Source organism: Triturus cristatus, chromosome 5_1 (genome assembly GCF_964204655.1).
Source record: "Triturus cristatus chromosome 5_1, aTriCri1.1, whole genome shotgun sequence".
NCBI classification, from domain to species: Eukaryota; Metazoa; Chordata; class Amphibia; order Caudata; family Salamandridae; genus Triturus; species Triturus cristatus.
In genome coordinates this window covers 22,162-48,537 of record NC_140587.1, presented here as the reverse complement: position 1 = coordinate 48,537, position 26,376 = coordinate 22,162, and the positions used below count along the sequence as shown (strand labels likewise).

Below are 26,376 nucleotides of genomic sequence, written 5' to 3'. Positions count from 1 at the left end.
TGTCGTGTAACCCAACTAGTCTCTAAAGTTGTAATATAAAATATGTGCTGGGGAGTGTAACGTTGCATATGCACTGTGACAAACATATGGATCCCAGATTGTAATATGTATGGCATAGTGATGTGCGTTATAACATAGGCATCGAGGAAGGCACGTTAGATGGGGCAATATAACCCATGCGAAGACAAGTGTGTCACGACATATTTACGGGGTGGTGTTACAGTGCACATGGGCTAGAGAGTGTCATAGCATACGCACTAGCTGGTGGAATACAACACAGAGGTGTGAGGCACTCGGCGGACACTGGTGGGTGTAATACAGCATTGGGCTCAGCCAAGAGCACGCTGTGACTCTCAAGTGATGTTCGTCTCCTTTCCAGAGAGTAAAATAAAAAGTATTACACATCCGGCGGTGGATGTATGTTTTGTTAACCGTGAGGGGGGTTTCTTGCATAGTTTGGTCAAATTTTTGTTGAATTCCCTTTGAATGGCTTGGTGTGCATGTATATTAAATGTGCCCATCAATAGCTACCCATGTTTGTATAAATAAACGACAAGGGTGTCTACTTGGAGAGTACCCACCGGCAGGGGCGCCGGGATTAGGCACGGTAGGGCGTCAGAAATGTCAGAGCTTCACTAGCGGTGTAAATACATTCCATGTGGATTCATTCTATGCATAGTTGCCTTTTAATGATTATCACGCAAATCGTCATGGTGATAGGTACATACGGTTTGTCCAGCATGTCCTAAGTGTTTCTATAAATATATATTTTTTTTAAATAATAAAAAACAAAGGCCGGCCTGGGGGGATGGGTCCCCGGGGCCATAAGTGGCCTCAGGAGGGGGGCAATGCAGCCCCCTCCTAAAGAATAAAAAAAAAAAACAAAGGCCATGACCCGGGGGTTGGGGTCCCCGGGGCCGATTAAGGCCTTGGGAGGGCAACATTTTTTTTTTTTTTTAAACAAAAAAATGAGGGTGCAGGCCCTGGGGGATGGGGTCCCCAGGGCCAGTAAATTAGAAAAAGAAGGGGGGCCACACAGCCCTCCTTCTTAAAAAAATAAAATAAATAAAAGACCGGCATCGCGCCGGAGGCCACGCCCCCTCCTAGCAGCACTCTGCAAACGCACCCCCTGGCCAGTTGTAAGTTGGGGAATTAATTCCCCTTCAATACTGAGGGTCCCTGAGGGCCAACTAGCCATATCTCCAGTATGCGCCAGGGAGCTGCGTTGCAGACAGGTGTTCTGAGGCCACGCCCCTTTTTACACCTCTATGCAAGCAGCTCTGTGGTGCTTACTGGAGGTACCTAGTGGGCTAGTTTAACCCTAGGGAACCTTAGGATTCAAGGGGACTTAATCTCTCAACTTAGAACGGCCACAGGGCGTGTTTACACAGTGGTGAAGGGAGGGGACGGGGCCTGAGGTGACATGTGCAAACACGCCCTCTGGCATGTTTTAAGTTGGGGAAATAATTCCCTTTCAATCCTGAGGGACCTGGGGGCCAACTAGCCCACCAGGTGCTTCCAGTAAGCGCCACTGCTCTGCGTTGCAGAGAGGTGGTGCAGGCCGTGCCCATTTTTACGCCTCTCTGCAATGCAGCTCTGTGGCGCTTACTGGAGGTACCTAGTGGGCTAGTTGGACCCTAGTGACACTCAGGATTCAAATGAACTTAATCTCCCAACTAAAAACGGCCACAGGGCGTGTTTACACAGTGGTGAAGGGAGGGGACGGGGCCTGAGTTAACGTGTGCAAACAAGCCCTGTGGCGCGTTTTAAGTTGGGGAAATAATTCCCCTTCAATCCTGAGGGACCCTGGGGGCCAACTAGCCCACCAGGTGCTTCCAGTAAGCGCCACTGCGCTGCGTTACAGAGAGGTGATCTAGGCCGTGCCCCTTTTTACATCTCTCTGCAACGCAGCTCTGTGGCGCTTACTGGAGGTACCTAGTGGTCTAGTTGGACCCTAGGGACCCTCAGGATTCAAGGGGACTTAATCTCCCAACTTAAAACGGCCACAGGGCGTGTTTACACAGTGGGGAAGTGAGGGGACGGGGCCTGAGGTGACGGGTGCAAACACGCCCTGTGGCACGTTTTAAGAGGTAGTTTAATCACCTGCCCTATTATATACTAGGGGCTTACAGAGGAGGTCATGCTGATCACAGGGGGACCCCAACGCATAGTGTTTTCTAGGGTATGTAGGTGTTTTCACTGTATTCTGAGTGTCTTTTAACATAGCACTGGCTCTAGGACTGGTTAGTCAGACTCAGTTAACACCAGAATCCGTCTGAAAAAGTTGAGGGTACAGGATGATTTTACGACAAGGCTTCTTTCTGTTCTTCTGTTTGTTCTTTCTGCACGTCATCCTTCTTCCTGCACTTTTCTTCGTCTTTGAGGACTTCTGTTGCTTCTTTCTGCATTTCTTTTTTTTCTTTCTGTGCGTTTTTTCTTCTTTCTTCACATGTCCTATCTCTGTAGCCATAGTTAGAAATTAGCATTTAAAAAACCTTTGAAATTCACTGAAAATACCATAGGTTTCAGGCACGTTTTAGTTAGGAATTAGCATTTAAAAAACCTTAGAAATTCACTGAAAAAACCATAGGTTTCAGGGGCGTTATAGTTAGCTGGACTTTTCACTCGTACAAAACCATTGAAATTCCCCCGTTATAGTTAGTTCAGCTAACTATAACTCGCGTGCCCGCAATGCACTGCTGATGACGTCACATATTACATCACTCATGACATGGTCAGTGACATCACTCATGACATCACTGATGACATCTCAAATGACATCACTGATGACATCACTGATGACATCATCCAGAGAATGTGTGTTTTTCTGAAAATTACATATGTTTTATATATGTATATCTCAAGGTCGATGGAAGAATAAATGGGTATATAAGTGTCTAAATGGATGATTTGTTTTTGAAAAATAGATTGTATAACTGACTGATTAAGTGTATCTTAGTCAATACATGGCTTAGTGAGTAATGTTTAAATATGTAAATATCTGTATCAGTCTCTCACTTTGTGTATAAGTGGCTGCATGGGTTGGTGAGTAGTCTATATAGGTTATTAGTTGGTTTTTTGAGTATCAGTATGAGTGTCTGTATGGTTCGGTGGGGGGTATTACGTAGTGCATAAGTGCATGAATGAGTGACTCACTGTTTGTATGTGTTGAAGACAGCATGCGTGCAGGACTGTATGGGTGGATGAGTGTGTGCATGGGTGTGTTAGTGAGTGAATGACTGTCTCAATAGTGTCTTTATGAGTAACTACATATGTTTTAAACTAGTATATATGACTATTGGTGTATATAAGTGAGTATATGTGAGAGTGAGAGATTGAAAGAGTTCCTGTATGAATAAGTATGTGTTTCTATAAGTGATTGTTTAAAAGACTAAGTATGTGTAAGTTTCTGTAGAAGTAAGTGTGGTGGTGTGTGTATAACTGTATATGCAAGTAAATGGATGTTTGATTCTTTATTAGCATGAGTGACTATGTGTGTGAGTAACTCTATGGATGAGTGGCGTTGTGTAACAGGATGTATAGGTGTACGAGTACATATGATGAGTGAGTACATGTATGAGTGACTGTATAGGACTGTTGGTGAATGAGTGGATGTGTATATAAATCTTACAATTACTGAATAGGTTGTTGTAACTGATATTGGTATGTCCATTGTTTTGAAAATTTTAGTTTCTATTTTTGAATGTTTGTATCAAAGGTTATATTAGGGGGAGAGGAGGTCTGCCACGCTATCACAAGGATGATGTCATCAGTTATGTCATTTGAGATGTCATCAGTGATGTCATGAGTGATGTCACTGACCATGTCATGAGTGATGTAATATGTGACGTCATCAGCAGTGCATTGCGGGGGCGCGAGTTATAGTTAGCTGAACTAACTATAACGGGGGAATTTCAATGTTTTTGTTTTTTAAGGCCCCTGAAACCTATGGTTTTTTCAGTGAATATATATATATATATATATATATATATATATATATATACACACACGGATATATGTGTTTATTAAAAGTTTAAAATATAATTTACAAGATAAATATTTTGTGATAATAATTTAGAAAAAATATATCTTTTTTCAAAAGTGGGCTTTTTCAATCCATCTTCAAACATAACACTAATTTTGCAAATAATATAAACCATTGGGAATTGCTCTAAGTAACATTACAACTCATAAGTTTTTGTACACGGCGCCACTCCAGGATTAAGCCTGCTTTATGCAAATTAGTCTTAGTAGTGACTCAGCTCCTCTTAAGAGCAATTCATTCCAAACTAGCAGAAAAGGCTCCCTCCATAAGGGAACAGAAGAAGCCCCAAACGGCTTTCATCAATATCAGGCTTCATCAGTGAGGTATATCTTAGACCCTGTGGCACAGCAAGCAAGAAATTCATGCTGGGGTACACTCTCTGACTTGTAAGGCATAATGTCAAAAACACAAAAATCCCTTTTTCTAATAATTACGTAAAATATTCCAACCAGGATTGCGTTATTCATGCTACCCATAATTCACTGATACTCACACATCAGAAAATGTCTAGTATGTCAGGGCCATCATTTTCTCATTAATGCCTTTTTCGCATTAGGCTAAGAGTTACCCACAATATGGTAGCATCAGCATTTTACCACAGGTGCCACTCTATTCTACAAATGATATCCACTATGCAGGACCTGCATTTTGCAACAGGTGCTCCTATATTCCAGTAATGATCTCCACTGTGCAGGTCCTGCACTTTCCACAGGTGCCCCTATATTCCACAAACGATCTCCACTGTGCAGGACCTCCATTTTGCAACAGGTGCCCCTATATTCCACAAACCACACCAACTGTGGGACAGCTCTGCACTCCGTCATTCTGTTGTAAATATGACCCTGTGTGTACCCTGCACATTCCCTTTGTTATAGACACCAGAGTCACAGATTATACATACACTGTACAATCCCTCAGTTACAGTTGTCAGAGCCACCAACTGCAGGTACCCTTCACATTCCCTTTCATGCACATGTCAACGTTACAGGATTTACATACCCTGCACATCTCCTCCATTGCAGAAGTCAGATTCACAGCACGTTCTGCTGATGTAGAAAGAAAATGCTGAGTTTTTGACGGAGAACTCTCCACTGCAGACTGCTATTTGGGAGGGATTCAGACAGTCCTTGAACGCGGTTAGAATAACATTGTTCCCTGTTGGCAAAGATGCATATTTTGATGTCACATAAAGTAGATTTCAGCATTATTTACAGAGCAGACATCTTTACCCAGAAGGCAAAACAGGTGTACCCAGAACAAGCAAGGACTCAGTGCTTCAAAATAGCTTTATATAAATGTTTCTTTTCAAATGCCAATTTTAAGTACGGAGAAACCTTCCTTTGAACATTTTATGATTGGGGGTGTCACACTGCTCCAATCCCACCATGATGCTTACTCAATTGAATTATGTCACTGATTTTTCATTCACATGCCCTTTTGCACTTGATTTGCACATGTATTATGTGTATTTATAAACCACACTGTCCCCCCGACGGTATTCTAGATTTTAGCAGGTATGTGTGTGCTTAGCCCTTCCCATGGTAACTTGGTTAATTGAAAAAAGGTCTTTAGCTTCTTGCAGAATTCAAGCACAGAAGAGGAGGCTCTGATATGGAGTGGGAGACCATAGGAGTGATGTGAGAGAATGCCCATTCTAATGATCTGGTTCTGTGTATGTGTGAGATGTGCAAGTAGGATCCCTGTTGAGTTGCTGACTTGTTAGTGGAAACCAAATGTGACTATTCAGGTAATTATGTCCTACGTTGTGTAGTACCTTGAATTTGTGTGTGTGAGGAGTTTTAAATTAGCACATCTGTGTATCAGGAGTCAGGGAAGCTCCCTGAGGTGTGGTGGGATGTGAGTTCCATATGATGGGTTGAGGATGAGTCTAGCTGCTGAGTTTTGTATGTATTTTAGACTTCTAGTGAGTTGTCTGGTGATCCCAGCATTAAGGGTATTCCTGCTGGTGACCAGGGCATGAGTAACAGTTTATGTAGTGTTGCCTCACAGCAATTCAAAGATCTTCCTCAGCATTTTCAGGGTGTGGAAGCAAGATGCAGTAACAGCACTGACCTGTGCCATCATATCCACTCTGCTGTCAATAAATATTCCAAGCTTTCTTGCCATACATCACTACTTCTGTCTCGTCAGTGTTGAGTTTGAGGCAGTTGTCTTTCATCCATCTAGCCAGTTTTGGCATCTAGGCGGCAAAATTGTTTCTTGTGTTGGGGACCTTGTTCAAGAGGGACAGTATGAGCTGTATGTCATCTATGTTGGAGAGAATGTTGTTGTTGTGTGAGTAGATGATGTTGGACCGAGGGATCATGTGTTCATTGAAGAGGGAGCAGCTAATTGATCAAACTTAAGTCATTCAGCAGATGAGTCTGCAGGCTTCCAAAGAGTAAGATACCAGGCTGACAGCTTGTGTTATATCAGTTAAGAAGGAGCAGATCCAGCAGACAGTGGGTCCTTGGATGCCAATCTGGCGCAGGTGCTTGATGAGGATTGGGGTGTGAGACTGTAACTAATCCTGCACAGAGGTCCAGGAGGATGAGGGCTGCCATGTCTCCTCTGTCAAGGAACATGTGGGTCTCATCTTTGGCCATGAGTGCTGTTTTGGTACTGTGGTTGATGTGAACCTGGATTGTGTTACGTCAAGGAGCTGGTGGTTGTTGAAGGGTCAATACAGAATTGGTTGATTAGTTTCTCCAAGATTTTTGCCAGATTTTGTAGGAGGGAGAAGGTTCTTAGTTGGACCCCATAGCTGGGTCAGTTGGTGGCTTCTTGTGCAGGGGCACAATGGTTGCATGTTTTCAGGTGTCTTGCAATGTGGCTGGGTTGATTAAAGCATTTAGGCTGGGTGTTAGTGGTTCGCTGCTCAGTAGGACTCAGTAGGCGTTTTGGGTGCAAGTGTCGGATGAGGCCCATGATTGGATGGCCCTAATGGTTGCAGTGATTTCAACAATGGTGATGGTAGGCCCCAAGGTCGGGGTTTATTCTTCAGTCATGATGGGAAGTTGAGTTGCGATGGTGACAAGGTCTGTTTTAAGGTTAAGGTTGCTGTATATGAAGGAGATTTTGTTACAAAAGAGAGCTTGCTGAAGATGTCATGTAAGGGGTTATGTTGCTGGGACAGGAGGAAGCACAGTGAAATCTTTGGTTGTAATGAACATGTCCTTGCTGCTGTTTTGTCGGCCTGAGAACCTGCAAGCACCAACTGGCCTGTGGTCGGGCTCTTGCTGTTGGGTTGTGCTTGAGGGGAGCCAGTGTGTCTGCACATGTAGAAATCCAGCTGTTGAGGTTCTTGGTGGCTTATAATATGTTGCTGAAAAGCTCATACCAGTGTGTTGAGAGGGCGGAAACCCACTCCTCTCCTGTGAGGAATTTCTATCTAGGGTAGGTAGATCTAGTGGTGATAGATCTGTGGTGGTACAAGATGGGTATAATGAATTTGCACACTGCATGTCTGTCCAGGTCACAGTTGCTGGCATGCCAGCTGTTATGTTGCTGATTCGGTTGCAAATGGGGTGCAATATGCATCCAACGGTGTGAGTGACTTCTGAAACATGCTGAGTAAGGTCAAGGTTTCTGAGGTTTTCTAAATGACCATATAGTTTAGTTCAGTGTGGTAATACATCTAATACAATTTCACCCTCCTTGTGCTTCTTTTCTGTTATAAATACTTTGTAAATTATCACTTTGAAAACTTGCAAGCAAGAGTACTGGGGTTGGCAGGTTGAGGAATTTATACCTGACATCACATATTAGCCAATCACCAGCTGGTGCCATGTGAACACAATAGAAAGGCATTCTGAAGGTCGGCCGGAAACCTTGTAGCCAACCCAAAAATGGCCATATATTGGTGATGAAATTCAAATGTTACAGATATGTGGCACGTGACACTCACCCACTGTCTGGTTCTTTAGGCCTGTGACACAGTGAGTGACATCAGGAGAACATTGCTTGAGGATACCAGAGCAACTACTGGCATGGGCAGCCAAACACTCCTCACAAATTAAGCAATCTGCAAAAAAGAAAATAATAATCTAGAGTTCTGTGTACAATTCTATTTTTCATTTCAACAGAGCTACACAAATATAAAAACACACTGGCACAGTTTTAGCCTTAGAGACTTCACATTGAATTGTTTAAGGACTGAGGAGAAGTCAAGCAAGTTCTAGTGCTCAATAATACGAAATAATAAAAAATGACCACAGGATTGGGATTATATGATGCAGGTTTTGGAGAGCAGGGGCATAAATGAATCTAAACAAATAAGGCAGCATCGGGCAGGGCCGAGCACTAGATACAAGCAACAACTGAGGTAGAATTAAGACACTTTGGGCCTCATGTAGGTAAATAAATTTTACCGGTTCTTAAATACCGAGCCGTACCGAATCGGTAAATTAGAATCGGTAAGTTATATGTAGGTAAAAATTCGGTAACAGTTACCGATTCGGTAACATTCGGTAATCACGAATCGGAATTCACCGAATCGGTAAATACCGAGGTGGTATTTACCGAATCGGAAAATACCGAGGTGGAAGTTACCGAATCGGAAAATACCGAGGTGGTAGTTACCGAATCGGAAAATACCGATTCGGTATGTACGGAGTCGGTAAAGAAAATCACATGACTTGACGAAACAGCGAATCCAGTGCAACGACAGCCCACCCAACCAGGAACTGCCCACACCCAGGCAGGTGTACTCAATTAGCCGAAGTGGCCACACCCAGGCAGGTGTACATAATTAGCCGACCCTGGAGAGGCTTGGAGTGCAGAGGAGAGGCAGGGAGCAGTTGCATGTGCGAGCGGGTAAACGAACAGCATGTCCAGCCAGAGAACACAGAAAGACGGAGGGGAAAGGAGGAGGAAGCTGAAATTTAGCCCCAAGGAACTCCAGGTGCTGGTGGAGGAGGTCGTGAAGCAGCACCAGAAGCTGTTCGGCAGGCAATCCCTGCAAGTGCCTGAGGTGGAAAAGCGCAACATATGGCTGGCCATCCAGGCGCAGTTCAATGCTGTGGGAGTGACCCACAGGGACATTGAGGTCCTCAAAAAGCGCTGGTATGACCTGAGGATTGTAACCAAGAGGAAGATGGGCGACATCCAGAAGGAGGCCAGCCAGACCGGAGGTGGAACCAACAGGGCACCTGCCCTCACCGAACTGGAGGAGCTGGTGGCGGCCACAATCGAGTAAGAGAGCGTCGTGGGACTTGGGGACGCCGACAGCTCTGCCAGAGCCGCAACACACCAAGGTAAGACGAAAGCACAGCAATGTATCCCCCCCTACCCCATCCCACATCCCCCAAATGTGAAACGAGAATCACACTGCAGTCCACACGTGTCAGTGCAGACAGGCAATGCATTTCGGGAGATGTAGTCAGGGCAACACTAACCATGACGTAAATGTTACAGGGCAACAAGGCATGTCACGCACTCGAGGCACAAGGAGACAGGGGACATATTGGAATGTGAAATGATTTATTGTGCCGCTTGCAATGCAGCCCTTCGGGGACACTGAGCCAATGTTGTATTTCTGTCCACAGATGTGACATCATGCAGGACAGGGCATGCTGCAGGAGAGACGGCACACCGGCCACATAAATCACCTCCAGCCAGCACAAGTACAGACCGGGGAGCAGGCCCACTGGCAGCCGCACCACCAACACAGCCAGCCTCGCCGCACACAGAGGCAGCATCACCTCACCGAGAGCCAGCATCACCACCACCAGAGCCAGCCTCGCCACTCATGTTCGATTCACCGGCCACATCTCCGCTTGCATGCGTGAGACAGAGGAGGCGTCCAGCAGCCAGGCTACGAGCCTTAGACACCTCGTCAGACGACAGCATGGGCCCAGAAGACCGCACCGGGCCCCAGGAAGGGAGCCATGCCACTGTGCCCCACACCTCACAGGCAGCACAGACGGAAGCAAGAGGGCGCCGCAGGTCGCGTGTCCAGAGTCCACCAGCACCCACTGACGGCCATGGTGTCTTCTTGGGGCTCGAGGGCCAAATGTTAAAGCAACAGCGCCTGCAATCAAAGGCAGTCATGTCAGTCCAGAGGCACATGCGGGTGATGAAGACAAGCTTAGTCAACATGGACACAAACATTGGCGGCATGGCTGCGGGCATTCGGGACATGTCCCAGTCTATCCAGCAGTTGTGCAGCAAATTGGATGCTGACATCGAAGCACGGCGCCGGGAACGCCAGAGAAGGGACACTACCAGCAGGGCACTCAACCGTCTGGCAACTGCCACTTCCCTACTGTGCCGGCGCTCTGTGACGATGCAGGAGGGCCTAACACAGTGCTGCAGCGACCTGTCTCGGGGGATGGTGCAGGTGACAAGTGCACTAGGGGTGCTATTGACGAGTCAGGCGTCGACAACTGCTGCAGGGGATGCTGCGGAGAGCATCGACACCACCAGCAGCATCACACCCCCCGTCCCAGAAACACGCAGGAGCAGCAGGCGGCTTGGGGTTGGCTCTAGTGAGGATGCACAGGCCGTGCAATCCACCACTGCAGCGCGTATGCGCAAACATTGATGTCGCCCTGCCTAGCCACTTCCCATTGGGTGACGTAACCCTGGACATACTACTTGTATAGATGGTATATTGGCAGATTGGCCTGTTCATGTGTTCATGGCGTGGTGCCACATTAAAACTACGTCATGACTTCTCACAACTCGCTGTGTCCCCTTACTTACTCAGAAATAGTTGGATGTGATCTCTGCCCGTCTCTCTCTCCCATCGATTGCAGTTGGCACTCTAGCTGCATTGCCCTCTGGCTGGCCTGACTCATCCTCGTTGTCCTCAAAATATGTTAGTTCCACATCTGTCCCTTTTTTCGTGGCAAGGTTGTGCAGCATTGCACAAGTGGCAATAATCTTGCAGCAGGTGATGGGTTTGTACTGGCGTGCGCCTCCGCTCTTGTGCAGGCAGCGGAACCTGCTCTTCAGTAGTCCAAACGTGCGCTCCACCACATTGCGTGTTGTTTTGTGTGCCACGTTGTATCGTCTCTCACTCTGGGTTGCTGGGTGTAGGTAGGGAGTGAGGATGAATGACCGGCATGCATATGCACTGTCGCCTGGATGGGTGAAAGGGAACCATCAGTAACATGCCTCATGACAATATGATTTGCATGTTTCAAGGGGCGTCACTGTTACTTACCTAGCAGGTATCCCTCTCCGAATTCTCCGGCACTCAGTCGTGTGTATATCCCACTATTCTGGAAGATGTAAGAGTCGTGGGTGCTCCCAGGAAACTTCGCTACAATATCTGTGATGATGTTCCCTGCATCACAGATCACCTGCACGTTGATGGAGTGGGTGGACTTCCTGTTCCTGTAGATGTGCTCTGTATCAGCTGGTGGACAGATTGGGATGTGGGTACCATCAATACAGCCGAGGACATGGGGGAACTGTGCCATGTGATAAAAGTCAGTTTTTGTTTTCTGCAGTGCAGCCTGTGTGTTTGGGAAGCTTATGTAGTGGTGCATTCTCTGCATCATGGCATCCAGGAACTTCCTGAAGAAACGGGACAGGCAACTCTGGGATACCCCACCCACCGCAGCTATCACCACCTGATAACTGCCGGATGCCAACAGATGTAGGCTGCAGAGCACCTGCACATGTGGGGGTATGGCGTGCGCCCTTCTAACTGGCTGGTCCAGGAGTGGGTGTAGGTCCCTGATTAAGTCCATGATGGTTTCGGGGTCTAGCCTGTACCTCTCATGTATCTCTGCATCAGTCAGCTGGAATAGTGTGATGCGCTGTCTGTAGATTTGTTCCTCCCGTCGCCACACCCTCAGTCCTGCTGCCTGTAGACGTAGGCGCCTTGCAATGACGTACATAGCGGCCATGTTGTCCACGCTGTTGCATTTTGGGTTTGCTTTTATCCATTGTTGATGGTTACCACCTGCTTTTAATCCGTGTTAATTACCGACTCTTAATTACCGATTTTAATGGATTTCTTAATTACCGACTGCTCCTACATGTCATTTTAAAATTTTACCACTTCATATTTACCACTTCATGTTTACCGAATCGTTAATTCTGTATTCGGTAAATATGAATCGGTATTTTAGAATTCGGTAACTATGAATCGGTATTTACCGCCTCATATTTACCGAAAAGTGGTTTTTGGACTCCTACATCTCACTTGTCTGTATACCGGTCGGTAACGGCATATTTACCGAAAATCGGCCGTTACCGACCGGTATTTCGCTACCTACATGAGGCCCTTTATGATGAGTGAAGACAGCATTGCTAACTTTAGATGCAATGTAGAGCAACAACCAACGCTGAGACGCTGCTTTGCGTCAGATCAGATGTGCAGAACATTGCCATAGCTACAATGGATGTGGTTGTGTTTCTCTCTTCCCCTGCGTTGGATCACTTTGAGACGCCTTGTGCCATGCACACTTCTTTTCACCATAGCGTTATGTTAAGTTATCGCTATTGTTATGTTTAGTGCACACATATCGCCTGGAAGGGCCCGGCTCTTTCAAAGGGGGAAACACTGGTCTGTCTGGTGTCTTGTGGAAGACAAATGTCTTCTATTTCTTTCTGAATCTGAGGACAGAGCTGGAGGCTCTGAGGTGGGTGTAGGAGTTATTTCCTGTTTTTTGGGGAAAAGGTAGGAGAAGGCTTGTCCTCCAGCTCTGGTTCGGCTGATGCGGGGAAGGTCGGTGAAGAGAAGAGTTACAGAGCGGAGATATCTGGCAGGGAAGTTCCGCTAGATGTGCATGTTGCGGTATCAATGGGTGTGGGGAGGGGCTGTTCTCTCCTTTCAGACCTCTCTTTCAGATGACTGGCATGTGGCGTAGGGTGTCGGGAGGGAATGGCTTCTCTGTTGAGTCCCCCCTTAAATTCTTTAACAAGTTCCTAATTTCTTACAATTAAAACCTTCAAAAGTTCTACTCGGATCATATTGATGTCATATTTGATCAGTGTGACAGCACATTTTATGGCTCATTTATAATAGGACATTTAAAGATGAGGAACATGCAAAACATAAAAAACAGTCATTGTCTTAATATCTTAATGACTTTGCTTATGTTATTGTTTATATTGATGGGAGAAGCGCATGGCCTGCGCAAAGACCAATGAACAACGGGCTCACAAAATAGCTATGTGCGCTCATTATATTGATGATATATTCATTGCCTGGCGTGGTTCCGAAGCAGAAGTTATTGATGGTATTATGTAAGGAAAGATACATTTATTAAAAAATGATCGCAACATTTTCTGTAAAGGGATACCTTTTGACCCAGAGTTTTTTAGTCCATTTTCAATTATCATGACACTAATAATGTTTAAAAATATTTGTAGCAGTGTGGCACGCGCACATTGACAAAGGGCGTCTTGGCTGAAATGCATTTTTCTGTTTGAAATAAAGTACCGGAATCTGACTAATGTGCACACTACTAATCTTGCAACGGCAAGGAAAGTTTAATTATTGCGTAAGCTGACTTAGCGGTAGGATAATTATAGCCGGCTAGCATGGATTTTTAACGCGGAGATAGCTTGCTATTAGCAACGCTTATCTCAAAAGCGATAAAAAATCCTAGTGCTAACTGCCTAACGTGAGATTATCACTGGAAACCCAGCGATAATCTCACGAAATGTGGCGTTAGCTTGTTGATAGGGCCTCACAAACTTAGCCATGATAACCACCTTCCATAGGATATCATGGCTAAGTCAGTCCTGAAGCAGGCGTAAGGAAAGTAGCGATAACAGGGGTTATCGCTACTTTTCCTGCCGCTATGCTTCATAGCGTGGGGCTTGATGATAGGAGAAATGTCGCTTAACGACATTTCTCCTGTCATGTCAGGTCAGGAACGCCCACTTTGCATCTCATTAGAGATGCAAAGCTGGGCGTTAGGAATCCTGATGCTAAAGCAAGGTTTCACGCGTTAGAGTGAGCTTGCTAATTAGACGATAAAATTATCGCCGCTTTTTGACCGAAAACGGCCGCAATAATTTTCTATCGCGTCGTTGTTGATATGCCCTACAGCTCAGAGGACACATAGTCAACCGAGGAACAGCTTTTTTAAGTCAAACTTCTTGCTACAATTATCAAATTGCAATAACTGCCTCAGCTGGCATTGACGAGTCATAATTTAAACTCAGATGCAACTGCAATATCCGACTTACATCGCCTTGCTTTACAAAATGTTTATTGACGAATAGAGATCGTAAGTGGTAGTCTCTTTTTTCTCAGTGAAACCTCATGATAACAAAGGAAATAGAAATGTGCAAGGAGGAACTAGTACCAAGGGTACTTTCAAGATGTAAGAAACAAAGATCTCAATCGCATTCCAAGGGTCTAAGGATCTAAACAGTGCCCCCTATGAGAATCCAGACCCGAACATTCTGTTAGAATGGGCAGAGCATACGACATCAGTTAAAGGAATGGTGGAAATTCGTATAAAGTATGCTACAAGTGATAGAAGCAAGCTCCTGGTTGAAATTATGGGGCATATTATCAAGATGTCCTTCACATCTAACATGGGCTTCAATTGGAATTCCATAGAGCATATTATCAAGCCCATTATCGCCGTTTTAGCGGCGATAATTTTATCGCCTGTCTTGATAATATGCCCCTAAGTGCCTAGAGGACCTATTGCGCAGGATTCAACAAAATAAATTGCTGAAAATGTAATACAACAAACGAAGTCTCGCCTAGATAAATATGAAGAAATTATTCAGCAGCACCAACATGATACATTTGCAAGAGACCAACATGTTAACCTTTGCTAAGAAATTTGTTTTACCCAAGGAAATTGGTACAAGTGGCAAGTAAGAGGAACACCACTTCAGCAATAAGAGACACATCAGAATCTGAGATTGAAACTGATCAGTCAGAAACAGAAGGAGCTACTGCCGATTTGTCTTCAAATTTGGTTGGAGTTGCACATTTTTCCAAAGGAATGTCAGATAATACAACAATCGAGACTCCAATTTCCACAACAAACAAGACCCCTGGAACAAGAAAGAGAAAAATTAGAAGGAGTAGCAAAAGAAGCAAAAGAAACAAGACAGCAAGGTACCACAAGAGTTACCAGGAGCAAAAGAGGGGCATTTCAGAAGTAGCATAACATGACCTCACTGTAATAAGCTTATCTAAGAGACAGCAAGCATCAAATGATTACAAGTTCTCCATAGATGGCTGACATTTTGCACAACAAGAAGATGGGAGTATGTACAAACAAGGATAGATGTCTATACGTTTATAAGATAACTCACATTGAAGAAGCAATTCCATGGAAAAACTAAGAAGCCTGTGAACATTGGAGATATATCTGTAGAATCAACGTAAGTTTTTAACAGTGGGTGATCTGGCAGCTTTAAGAACTCCACACAAACTAGAAGGTCTCTCAGCACCAACAGAGCACGACTCAGTAGAAAGTGGTCTCCAGTTTCTGGAACAGATTAATATACCTCAGAAACGTACCAAAATATAATTCAAAAGTAAATCTATATTAATTCCCAAAACAGCATTCAACATGATTGATAGATTCCATGCAGTTGTTATTAATGTAATGTAATGTAATATAAAAAGAACTTATAGAGCGCACTACAACTCATCGAGCATCCTGGAGCTAAAGAGGGAAAAGACGGGACAGTTATTATTATATAAGCAAAGAGATGTTAGATTCTGGGGAAAAGACAGGTTTTGAGTTGTTTACGAAAAGATAGAAGATCTTTCAACTGTCGCAGCTCCAGGGGCAGTTTGTTCCAAAGTCTCGCAGCAGCAACACTAAAAGCTTGTCCCCCCAACTTAGCTCTTCTGAACCGAGGTACTTTCACCCAGTAAGCTGTAGAGGATCGAAGGCTGCGGGAAGGGGGATACCAGCAGAATTTACTCTTCAGTGGTATGGGACCCAGACCATGCAGTGCCAACACAACGCAGAGGGATTTAGCGTGGATCCTCTGTGCTACGGGAAGCCAGTGCAGCTCCGCAAGGGCCTGAGTAGAGGAAGATTCATGGGGGAGCCAGAGCCAAATTGGCTGCCATATTCTGAATTCTCTGCAATCTCCCCATCAAACATTTAGGAAGTTCCAGCAGTAATGAATTACAATAATCCAACCTGCTCAAAGTCACGCTCCTAACTACCAGAGGGCGCGTTTGAGCCGGGAGCTGAGATCACGCTCCTAACTACCAGAGGGCGCGTTTGACCAGGGAGCTGAGATCACGCTCCTCACTACAAGAGGGCGCGTCTGAGCCGGGAGCTGAGATCACGCTCCTCACTACAAGAGGGCGCGTTTGAGCCGGGAGCTGAGATCACGCTCCTCACTACCAGAGGGCGCGTTTGAGCCGGGAGCTGAGATCACGCTCCTCACTACCAGAGGGCGCGTCTGAGCCGGGAGCTGAGGGAGACTCTTCCTCAAGATCCTAACAAGAGAGAAACAGGTCCCCGAGATCTTGTTGACGTGTGTTTCCAAGGTCAGTTTCTCATTAAATGTAACTCCCAAATTGCGGACTGACTTAGATGGTCGCAATGGGGGATCTGCAGGAATGGGCCAGAAGTTGACCGGAAGAGAATGGGACACTCTCCCACCCTCAGTACAGAGGATTTCAGTTTTATCTGCATTAAATTGCAGAGAGTTAATTCTTAACCAGCAAGCCACGTTCCGCAGACAAGCGTGAAAATTCTTCAAGGAGGATGACTGGTCTCCCTCCAGTGATAAGATCAACTGGGTGTCATCTGCATAGTTTACCATGCCTATGCCATAAGATTTAATAATATCCACCAAGGGACGCATGTAGACTTTAAACAGAATGGGGCTTATTGCAGAGCCCTGCGGCCTGCAGAAAGACCATTCCATACTTTATATATTCACAGTCTTTCTGAGTATTTAAAGAAATAATGAAATATGAATTGAGTAAAGAGGTTGGAGGTTAAGGCACGAGAGCTGAGTGGATGTCTTGATAGACTCTGTGAAAAATAGAAATTACCTTGGCCTTATGTATAGCATTGTAGTTGAGGTATCCAGTGGATGAGTTTATTTGATTCACTATGTATTGATAAATGGGGGTAACTGTTGTAGCTAAGAGAGGTTAATAAATGATTACCTTGATTGGAAGGAATCTCTTAGCACTACCCATTCAGGGCTTGATTATTCAATATCAACAATAACATAAGCAAAGTCATTAGGCTATGAAGATAATTACTGTTTTTTATGTTTTGCATGTTCCTCATGTGTATATGTCTCATTAAAATGAGCCATAAAATGTGCTTACACAGTGATCAAATATGACATCAATAAATCAGAACAGAAATGCTGATGGTTTTAATGTAAGGAATGATGAATTTGTTTAAAAAAAACTGGAATAATTTGACCATTTAAAGATGGCTGCAACTTTTTCTGTAAAGGGACAACTTTTGACTCAGAGTTTTTTCATCCGATTTCAATTATCATTACACTAATAATGTTTAAAAATGGTTGCAGCAGTGTGGCAGGCTGACACTGACAAAAGCTGTCATGGCAGAAACACGTTTTTCTGTTTGGGTGTAGAAATAAAGTAACAGAATCTCACATGTGTGCGCACTATTAATCTTGCAACGGAAGTTTAATTATTTCAGGGCGATTTCACCACGGCAGAGTAGTAGCACTTCCCAGTTCGTGAGCGGCGTTATTAGTGAAAAGTTTGATATTCATATGTATATCTATATATTTATATGCATACATATGTATGAAAAAAGGGGCGGAGCTCTCAGGAACCCAGCTGTGTAGGACTTACAGGAGGTCCCAGGTGGGCTCCTTGGCCCCCAAGGTCCCTCAGGAGTAAAGTGGACGTTAACCCTACAACCAGTAGTGCGCCAGGGTCCGTGATACAGAATGGTGGAGAAGGGGGGCATGGGTCCGACACCCTCCTAGCAATACCGCTGTGTGGGACTTACTGGAGGTAACAGGAGGGGTAGGTGGCCCCAAATGACAGGGACAAAGGGGAAAAGGTACATCATATGGCAGTAGATGGAGTTAGCTGGGGACGGTTATTCTTATTGCGGATTTTGGGGGAGAATTATGCACTATCCTGATCAATGTGGATTCTTGAATGGGGTGATCGTGCAATCACCCCATTCAAGAATGAAAAAGGTTATGACAATCTTACCTCCGGCTATCAGTGCCTGGAGCATGACGACAGCTGCAAGGAGGGCCCTCATGGTACTCAGCGAGTAAGGAGCAGCGAGATGCAGTCACTGTGCCTGATCACCTTCCAGTGTCCTTTTTGTATTTCATGCTCAGGGAGTTCCTTTTATGCTGTCCCAGAAGAAGTGGGGCACATGATACCCGAGCTCTATAAACAGGAGCAGAAATGTGATGAGGCTGATCTTTTCATTTGTATCTGTGTCATTGGCTGGACTTCTCTGGTTGCTGGGATCAGCCTCTAGAAATAAAAGAATATGATGCAATTCAGATACATTGAGTAAATACCAGAGTGTACCGAGGAAATGTTTATAAGTTCAGGGCTAAATTCCAATTCATTAACAAAGAATGCCTGCAGTAATCATAATTATGAATCATAGGTCATTTCTTCTTGGGATATTTACCTTAGAGAAGGTTACTGATGGCGGAGGGTAACTACCAGGCCTCTGACAGTTTCTCTCCTACATTTTCTTCAGGGGAAATGTGCAGAGAAGAAGAGAAACATGAAGAATCTGGTGCGTTAAATATTGCATCTTCATGGTTTGCCACATTGCCAGGCTAAACTTGAACAAGAGCTATTTACCAGACTAAGGAAATACTTCACCTTGGAGCATTACTGTTTTCTTGGAGCATCAAATACCTTATCCCAATCTCTTCCACCTGTAATTGGGGCAAAAAGTGTTCTGCAGATGTTCTGCAGATGTTAATTTATATTTGTACATTATCTCATTCATACATTAATACCTTTTTTCTGTATCACTGCAGAAACCTTTAGCAGTCTGATGCAGACAGCATTGAAAGCAATACTTTAGGATATACTTAGGGTGAGCTTTGGATCTGTCATTGTGCATGATTGGATGGCTTTCTTATTTATTTCAATTCCATGCTTCTGAATCCTTGGCTTTATGTTGCCATCATTATATCTTTATAAAATAATGATTAATGCCTCTTTTTTAATATTTTCCCTAGTCTCTCTAATGTTCATCTTGGCCATCTTCATATACAGAACACTTGACGTGCTTAAACATGTATTGAGACCGTGATCCAGAGTGCTATTGGGGCTTTGGTCATTGAGTGCGGTGGGGTCGGTAATAAGAGACGTCAAGAGTATCAACTCCTTTGGTGGTAAGAGGTGGCTCTGCATATACAGAACATTACAGAATGGTCTATAGTAGTGGCATCTGCAAAATGGGTATTGTCGGTATGTGATACATCGCAGCCGTCAGTCAAAGATCATCAAATGTGTAGTGCAAAGCAAAGTAATGTGAGCTTGACCAGTAGTTGACTAGTGGAAGCTAGACAAGGACCGCCGGCGATAGGTAAGGAGGGGGAATGCAGTAGTCCCTTTTCCAATAAAGGATGGAGCTTGCACCAAGCCCAGCTGGACGTTGATAAGGTCAGGATGTCAATAGGGTCCATTGGTATTACATGCGGGTATATGGCATGCAGAAGCAATGAGTCTGATTGGTCTTTTCTGGGTATGGCATATGGTATTCGACCATCGCCATGGTAACAATGGCACGTGAATTGACACCACACCGCTAGGGAGTATAACTGAAAGTGTGGCACACCAAAGCCACAAAGTTTGTATGCTAGAGTTAATGTGTCCCAGCCTATCAGGGGTCAGTGGCCCTCCCACACTAGTCGAAAAAGTAGGCTTCACAGCAACATAAAAAAGGACTTTGTGAGAGCAATTGGAATGTTTAAAAACAAATATAAAAAATGAGGAAGCGCCGCCATCTTGATAATGGTGATCTGGCCCGCGATTGAAAGTAGTAAGTTATTCCAACGCTAAACCTGCATCGAGAGTTGTTCGATGACTGGGCCATAGTTCAGATGATGGTTTTGTTCCTTCTCATGATGAATTTGAATGCTTAGGTATTTAACTGATTCCACGCACAACTTTAGGGGATGTCGCTCACCCAAGGGGTTGTTTCATTCGTGATTGGGAACAGCTTGGACTTGTCTTAATTAATTTCGGGACCAGAATGTCCTCCCCACCTCACGCAATACGTGCTCTAGAAAACAGATTGGTGTTGTACAAATAGCAGGATATCATCTGCATAGATAAATATTAATAAGGGGTCTTCCCAAAACTTGACACCATGAAGGAGGTGCCTCTCTTGGAGATGATGAATCAAGGGGACCATGGGAATGCTGGAGAGTATTGGGGACAGAGGGCATCCCTGCCTTGTCCATCTGACAAAACCAAAAGAGGGGGTCAACGTGCCCTTTTCTCTTGCTTATGAATACAGCAGCATGATTAGGGATGTGAACCCCATGGGGATACCCAGTTTCTGAAAGGAGGCCTGCAGAAAGACCATTCCATAGATTCAAAAGTCTTCTCTGCCTCAAGCAGAGCCACCACTGCAGGTGTCTCAGAGGATATTATGTGGAGCACCGAGAATAGTGTACGCAGATTAAGAAAGGCAGAGCAGTGTGGGATCAAACCAGACTGCTAGAACAAAATTATTTGGCAGGTAAGCCCCCAAGATTTTGGCGAGAATATTGTTGTCAAAATTTAATAAAGGTCTGTAGGAGGAGCATGCAGTGGGTCCTTCCCTGGTTCTGGTTTCAGTAGGAGGACAATGACTATCTTTCGGAGTGTGGGAGGGGCAGAGAGCCAGAATCCAGCGACTCTGCTTACATTTCCAGTAGGTGCATGTTTGTATGATTTGCAGAATGCACCCATGAGCAGGTGCACCAAAGTCAAGCTTGTCAGCACCCATCCATGCCCAGATCGCACCTCTCATCAGAATCCCCTACTCTTTTATTACAGGACAACCGCCATCTGACACATACTCAAAAGAGGAACTTGCGGTACTAAACACAGCCAGTAAGAATACTAGATGCACAATCCTTGAGCACCATCTTGACCCCTCTCAATGCACAGTCTGCAAACTGACTCTCTTTTATGATACCGTTCACGCTTGCCATTCTGCAAGCTCCCAACAAGCCTCTTACCAATCCCTTTTGGACTCTTTTAGATGCAGCCTAGTAAATTCACTTTCCCTATTAAAGTACAATCTAGATCTTGTGGAATTTGTAGGCACACATATGTTATATATCATATTTGTTACAGAAACATGGGCGGACCCTAATTCCATCCTGGACCTTTTCCAAGGGGTTATGGCAGGTTATTCTATCCTGAGGGTTGAAAGATCAGGTAGACCTAGGGGTGGCTTGGCCATTATCTCCAAAGACTACCTGACAGTATCAGGCTCTACAGTAGATCTTAGCAAGATCTACCTCTTCAAAGGCCTGCGTGTCTATCATCCACAGGGTACGAAAACCTATTTTCTTAAAACTCTCTGTCCATTCCTAGAATCCAGCATTGAGTCATCAGATTTTTCAATATTAGATGCCTCTGGCACCTTCTCTCTTGTTGACACACTTGCCAACTTTGACCTACACCAACAGGTAGCACTGCTCACTAAAGAGCAGGACACACTCCTGATGGAATCTTTATGAGCAATCTAGGAATCTAAGACCAACTACTGACAAATCTCCGTAGTCCCCAGAACTAAAAGAGCCCACTTCGAGGAAAAAGCTTTACCACAGGAATGGCAAAATTGTGTCATTCGCTCAATTGCCATCAAGCTAAACAACAGTACTTTATCTATGGTCCTAAAGGAAAACATTAAAAATCTGACTTTTTAATAACTAATACTGTTCTTTTTAACCACTCTTACGCTCACTCTTAAGAAGCAACACCAAGACGCCTTATGGTATTTGAGCGCTTCATGACATTAGATTCAAATTAAATCCAAATCAAATCTTGAGGCCATCTTGCCAAGGCGCCTTGAATCCATATCAAGAGTTTTTTGCCTGTATCGCTTCTTATGAAAATATGGGCAAAACTAAATAAAAGCCTCTGAGCTTTCGATAGTCATATCATTGGAATTTCTGAGACTTACCTTTTTATGTCATTGCCTAGATTAGTTCCTCGGGAGGTGTACAGTTGACTATAGCATTGATGGAATTCTGCAAGAATAGCAGTGTTATTTGTTGTGCGGGAACCGTCTCTCAGGGGCCGTTCTGTGGAACTCACTCCTCACAGTGGATGCATAACCATGCCGGGGTACGGCCTGGGTGTTCGCCCTCTTCGTATCACCAAGCAGAATTTTATTTCCAAAATATGCCACTTTCAAACAGGCAGGGTAAAGCATTTGATATTTTACTCCATGTTCTCTAAGCATGTCTTTGACATCAGTATACTTGCAACATGCCTCTTGGACAGCCAGAGGGAAGTTTGGAAAGAATGGGAGTTTCATAAACTGGTACTGTATCAGTCCCTGTTCTCAAGCCAATCGATGGGGAGTGTCCCGGTTCCTAAAATATAACAAACATACAATAAGTAAAGAGGGGCTCAAGAGGGAGGCCTTGTGCCAAGGGATTTATGCGCTCTCCTGACTACGAATGTGGAGGTTAACTGCTGACAGTCAAAGTGTTCAGTCAGGAGGAGTTCAACAAATTGATCCATCCTTCCCTGTAGCAATACCCATGATCTACAGGTAATTTACAGGTTATTGTGGCGGGATCTGGCTTCTAAATCTTTGTTTTTGATGGGACCAGTTTTGAGCAAATATTCCCATCTTTTGTTTTCATGGTCATAGAGGCATTTTCCTCCACTGTGTTCTGTTATGGCAACACATTTGTCCCAGCACCATTCTAGAGAGATGACACAGCAAAAGGGGCAGTGGGTTAGATCAAGAACAACAAAGTCTTCACAGCCCTTCTGAAAGCCCAGCGATTAGGAATAGTCCTAGCAGACTTAGCAGACCTAGACCGAAGAAGCATATTCCACAAGGAAGGGGCTTCCACCCTCACTCTTCCTACCCAAGGCACATGAGCTGAAAGTAGCTCAGCAGATTAACAACATATACTACAGTTATTTCCATTGATAACTACCTCACAGTTTGTAACACTGTTAATGTTTTATAAAACAGTAGTCCCTAAAAAAGAATTGTATACATAGTGCTTAATTTAATATTTTGATAAAGCGTACATTTCTAGGAAATATGACTTCATTTGTGTTTAACTGTTTTTTACTTGTTATTGTTGTTATGACCTGAGATGATGTAGCGCGGGAGTGTTTCTTGTAGCACAACTTTTCTAAAAGTAACTGATGCCCTCATAGATTAACAAGAATATTGGGCAACACTTTTACAAACTATAGTTGACAAAAAAAGGGAGGGTGTGGCCACGCTTAAGGGATATTTTATGAATTGCGTTTTTATTTTTCACCCCTCTGATATATGCAGCTTCCCTTTCCTAAGAAAGTATATTTGTGATTGCTTAATAATAACTGTTTTACACCTAGACTGAAATTTTTGCAGCGCAACCGCACCTACTATTTTGCTGCAAGGACGTAGCACTCCCCGCGACAGAAGTAAGCACAGCACTATAACTATACATTATAAGTAATCATTGCTCCCGAGAAGTAGCCTACTCAGAACCTTATTTAAATGAAGACCACAACAGCGCACTTTGTATTTGCAGCCTCCTCCTCCATATTAGAATATTTGCTCCAAAGATGTAGCACTCCCCGTCAGAAAAGTAAACACCACACTGCTCCTGAGAAGTATCCCACCCACTGACTTAATAAAAAGAAAACCGCAACATACTCTGTAATTTTCCCACCGTGATTTGTAGGACCCACGCAAATTATATAAATGGCCCTACCCGTAAAAATATATAAAATACAATTTTTACCTTCACAGTCCCTGTCCACCACCTTCTGACCACTGTACAGAGTTAATAGTGTTCAGACCCTCCCCACTACTACTTTTTTTCCCTGTACTCCTATGAAGTGTGTCACAAAATGGCTGACAACAGTGAACCATTCCCACCCAATAAGGAGCAAACTTGTACTCGGAACACGTTAGTCAATAAAATGTCCATGGTGTTCCACAGAGGAGGAGGGAATGGCTGCCAACATTTCTACTTTTAATGCTGTAGTGGAGACGGAGTTCCATGTACACACATTGCTATGTTAGCATAAGCGGCTTGGATGTAAAACGCCATCTTGCCACTTTTGCTGCTTTTGCACACAACACTGCAGGTAGCTGTTATTACAAGAAAAACTGCTTGCTTGCTTTTTCTTCACATGAGAACGGTCTGTTGTTCACATCCCTAGACGTGCATTGCGACCTTAGTCTGAACACTGTGTGTAGAAGCCGTCAAGGTCAAATAACAATGTATGCTTTTGAATTCATGTTGATCGACCCACGCTCTAGCCATAACATGCACACAGCTGCAAATATCTGAAACTCGGGTGCCTTTAATATTGCATTTGCATGCATGATTCAGACACTTTGGAGAAAACCTTTTCCAGACACAGAAAAAAGCCTAGAGACCTTATAGTAGTTTCATAAAACTAGCTTACTAGCGAAGGGAGGGCAGTTGTATTCCACTATCATTTGTAATATGATTTCTCCCTTCATTTTCTATGGTATTGCAACAATGTTGATGGTTTTGTTTTTAATAATTTGCCTGCTTATGTTAGCCAAAGTACTGCATCTTAGGGCACGTAGTTAAAAATAAACATTTTAAACTTTACTGTGTCTCTGATTACTCTTGTTGTGGACTGATATGAGAATAATAACGAAAAGATGTTTCTGATTCCCACCATTCCTGAGAGTACTCTAAGTCAGTTGTTCTGGGTTGTCTAATCATTGGTAGCTTCGAGATGATACGGAGAACGAATGAGACACTGATGCTAGTCAGATAGGGGTTCTGGGTACGGAGGTGAGTTTTTGGTACACCACAATTCACTGAGGTCCTCGTTTCCTGCGCATAGTTCTGTGCATGAGCAGAACCCCTGCAAAAAAGCGTCACAGCCAATGAACATTAAGCTTGGGAAGGTCCTGCTTGGATCACGTTACCCGATCAGATGTCCCTGATACTCCACGGTGGGGGAGGGAATTGCTGCCAACACTTCTACTTTCAATGGTTTACAGCCAATGAACATTAATCTTGGGAAGGTCCTGCTTGGAACATGTCAGCCAATCAGATGTCCCTGCTACTCCACGGAGGGGGAGTGAATGGCTGGCAACACTTCTACTTTCAATGGTTTGCAGCCAATGAACATTAAGCTCTGGAAGGTCCTGCTTGCGACATGTGAGCCAATCAGAAGTCCGTGCTACTCAGTGGAGGGGGAGGGAATGGCTGGCAACACTTCTACTTTCAATAGTTCGCAGCCAATGAACATTAAGCTCGTTGTTGGAACACCTCAGCCAATTGAACGTTAATTTTGTTCTGCACACAGGGAGAGAACACGCCCTCCCACATAATATCAAATTTCCTCTAACAAAGTGACACTATCCATGATAAAAGTGAACACTGCATTATAAGTAAACATTACTGTGCATTATATTAAAGTAAGGCCGCTATGCGGCACATTGTTGTTTTCCCGATATGATTTCCACAGTATACTGAACATTGCCGCAATACCGCAAATCTTTGTTTTGCGGATGTGATTTCCGCGGCCTACGCAACATTCACACTACCTGTGTGTGCACCCTACACACTGCATGCCGCAATACAGTGCTTTGTTTTCCCAACGGGATTTCCAGACCCTACGCAACCTTGCCGCAATACCAGCACCGTTGTTCTGTGGACGTGATTTCCACAGCCTATTCAACATTCAAACTCCCTGCCTCTGCACCGTACAGACTGCTTAAACTAAGTCCACAGTGTTCCTACTATACCCTCTTATACATTTTTTCTCTTTTTTCCCCCTACTCCTTTCAACTGAGTCAAAAAATGACTGCCAACATGTGGTGTCTGTGCATTATTTCTCAGTGCACTTTCTTTATATAAAAATGTTGGAATGTCACTTTGTACTTGTCAATGTATTCTATGTAATACTTGTTTACAATGCTTGGGCCAGGCTCTGGAATTGCTTCACAGGCAGTTGGAGCTACTAATCCAGCGCGGAATGTAAAATCCCTCCCTTCGTCACAGATCATAGATCACACTCAATCACTACATTCGCTGGTGGGGCCCATAACACCAACATTCATCCTTCTAACAACCTGTTTCCAAGGAGGTGATTGTTCCACTCGCTGTAATGGAAGGAAGTACTCATATATCCCTATTTATTCAGGCCTAAACTTCACCTTTTGCACTCCTCCCATGAATAGGCCATGGATCAGCTAGCTGCAGGTTGGAGT

The 26,376-nt window shown here is 44.3% G+C and overlaps 1 protein-coding gene across 1 annotated transcript in view; it reads right to left on the bottom strand.

Moving 5' to 3' along the window:
* The window catches only part of LOC146829903 (phospholipase A2 inhibitor and Ly6/PLAUR domain-containing protein-like), a 78,231-nt gene extending 60,003 nt beyond the window's left edge, over positions 1 to 18,228 (bottom strand). The window contains exons 1-3 of the mRNA XM_085603983.1: positions 18,165 to 18,228; positions 7,953 to 8,069; positions 5,045 to 5,200 (exon numbers count right to left, since the gene is read on the bottom strand). Of these exons, the coding sequence (XP_085460109.1) occupies positions 5,045 to 5,200; positions 7,953 to 8,069; positions 18,165 to 18,216 (325 nt within the window). The 5' untranslated portion in view covers positions 18,217 to 18,228. The remainder of the gene's footprint in view (positions 1 to 5,044; positions 5,201 to 7,952; positions 8,070 to 18,164) is intronic.
* Positions 18,229 to 26,376: the final 8,148 nt, after the last annotated feature.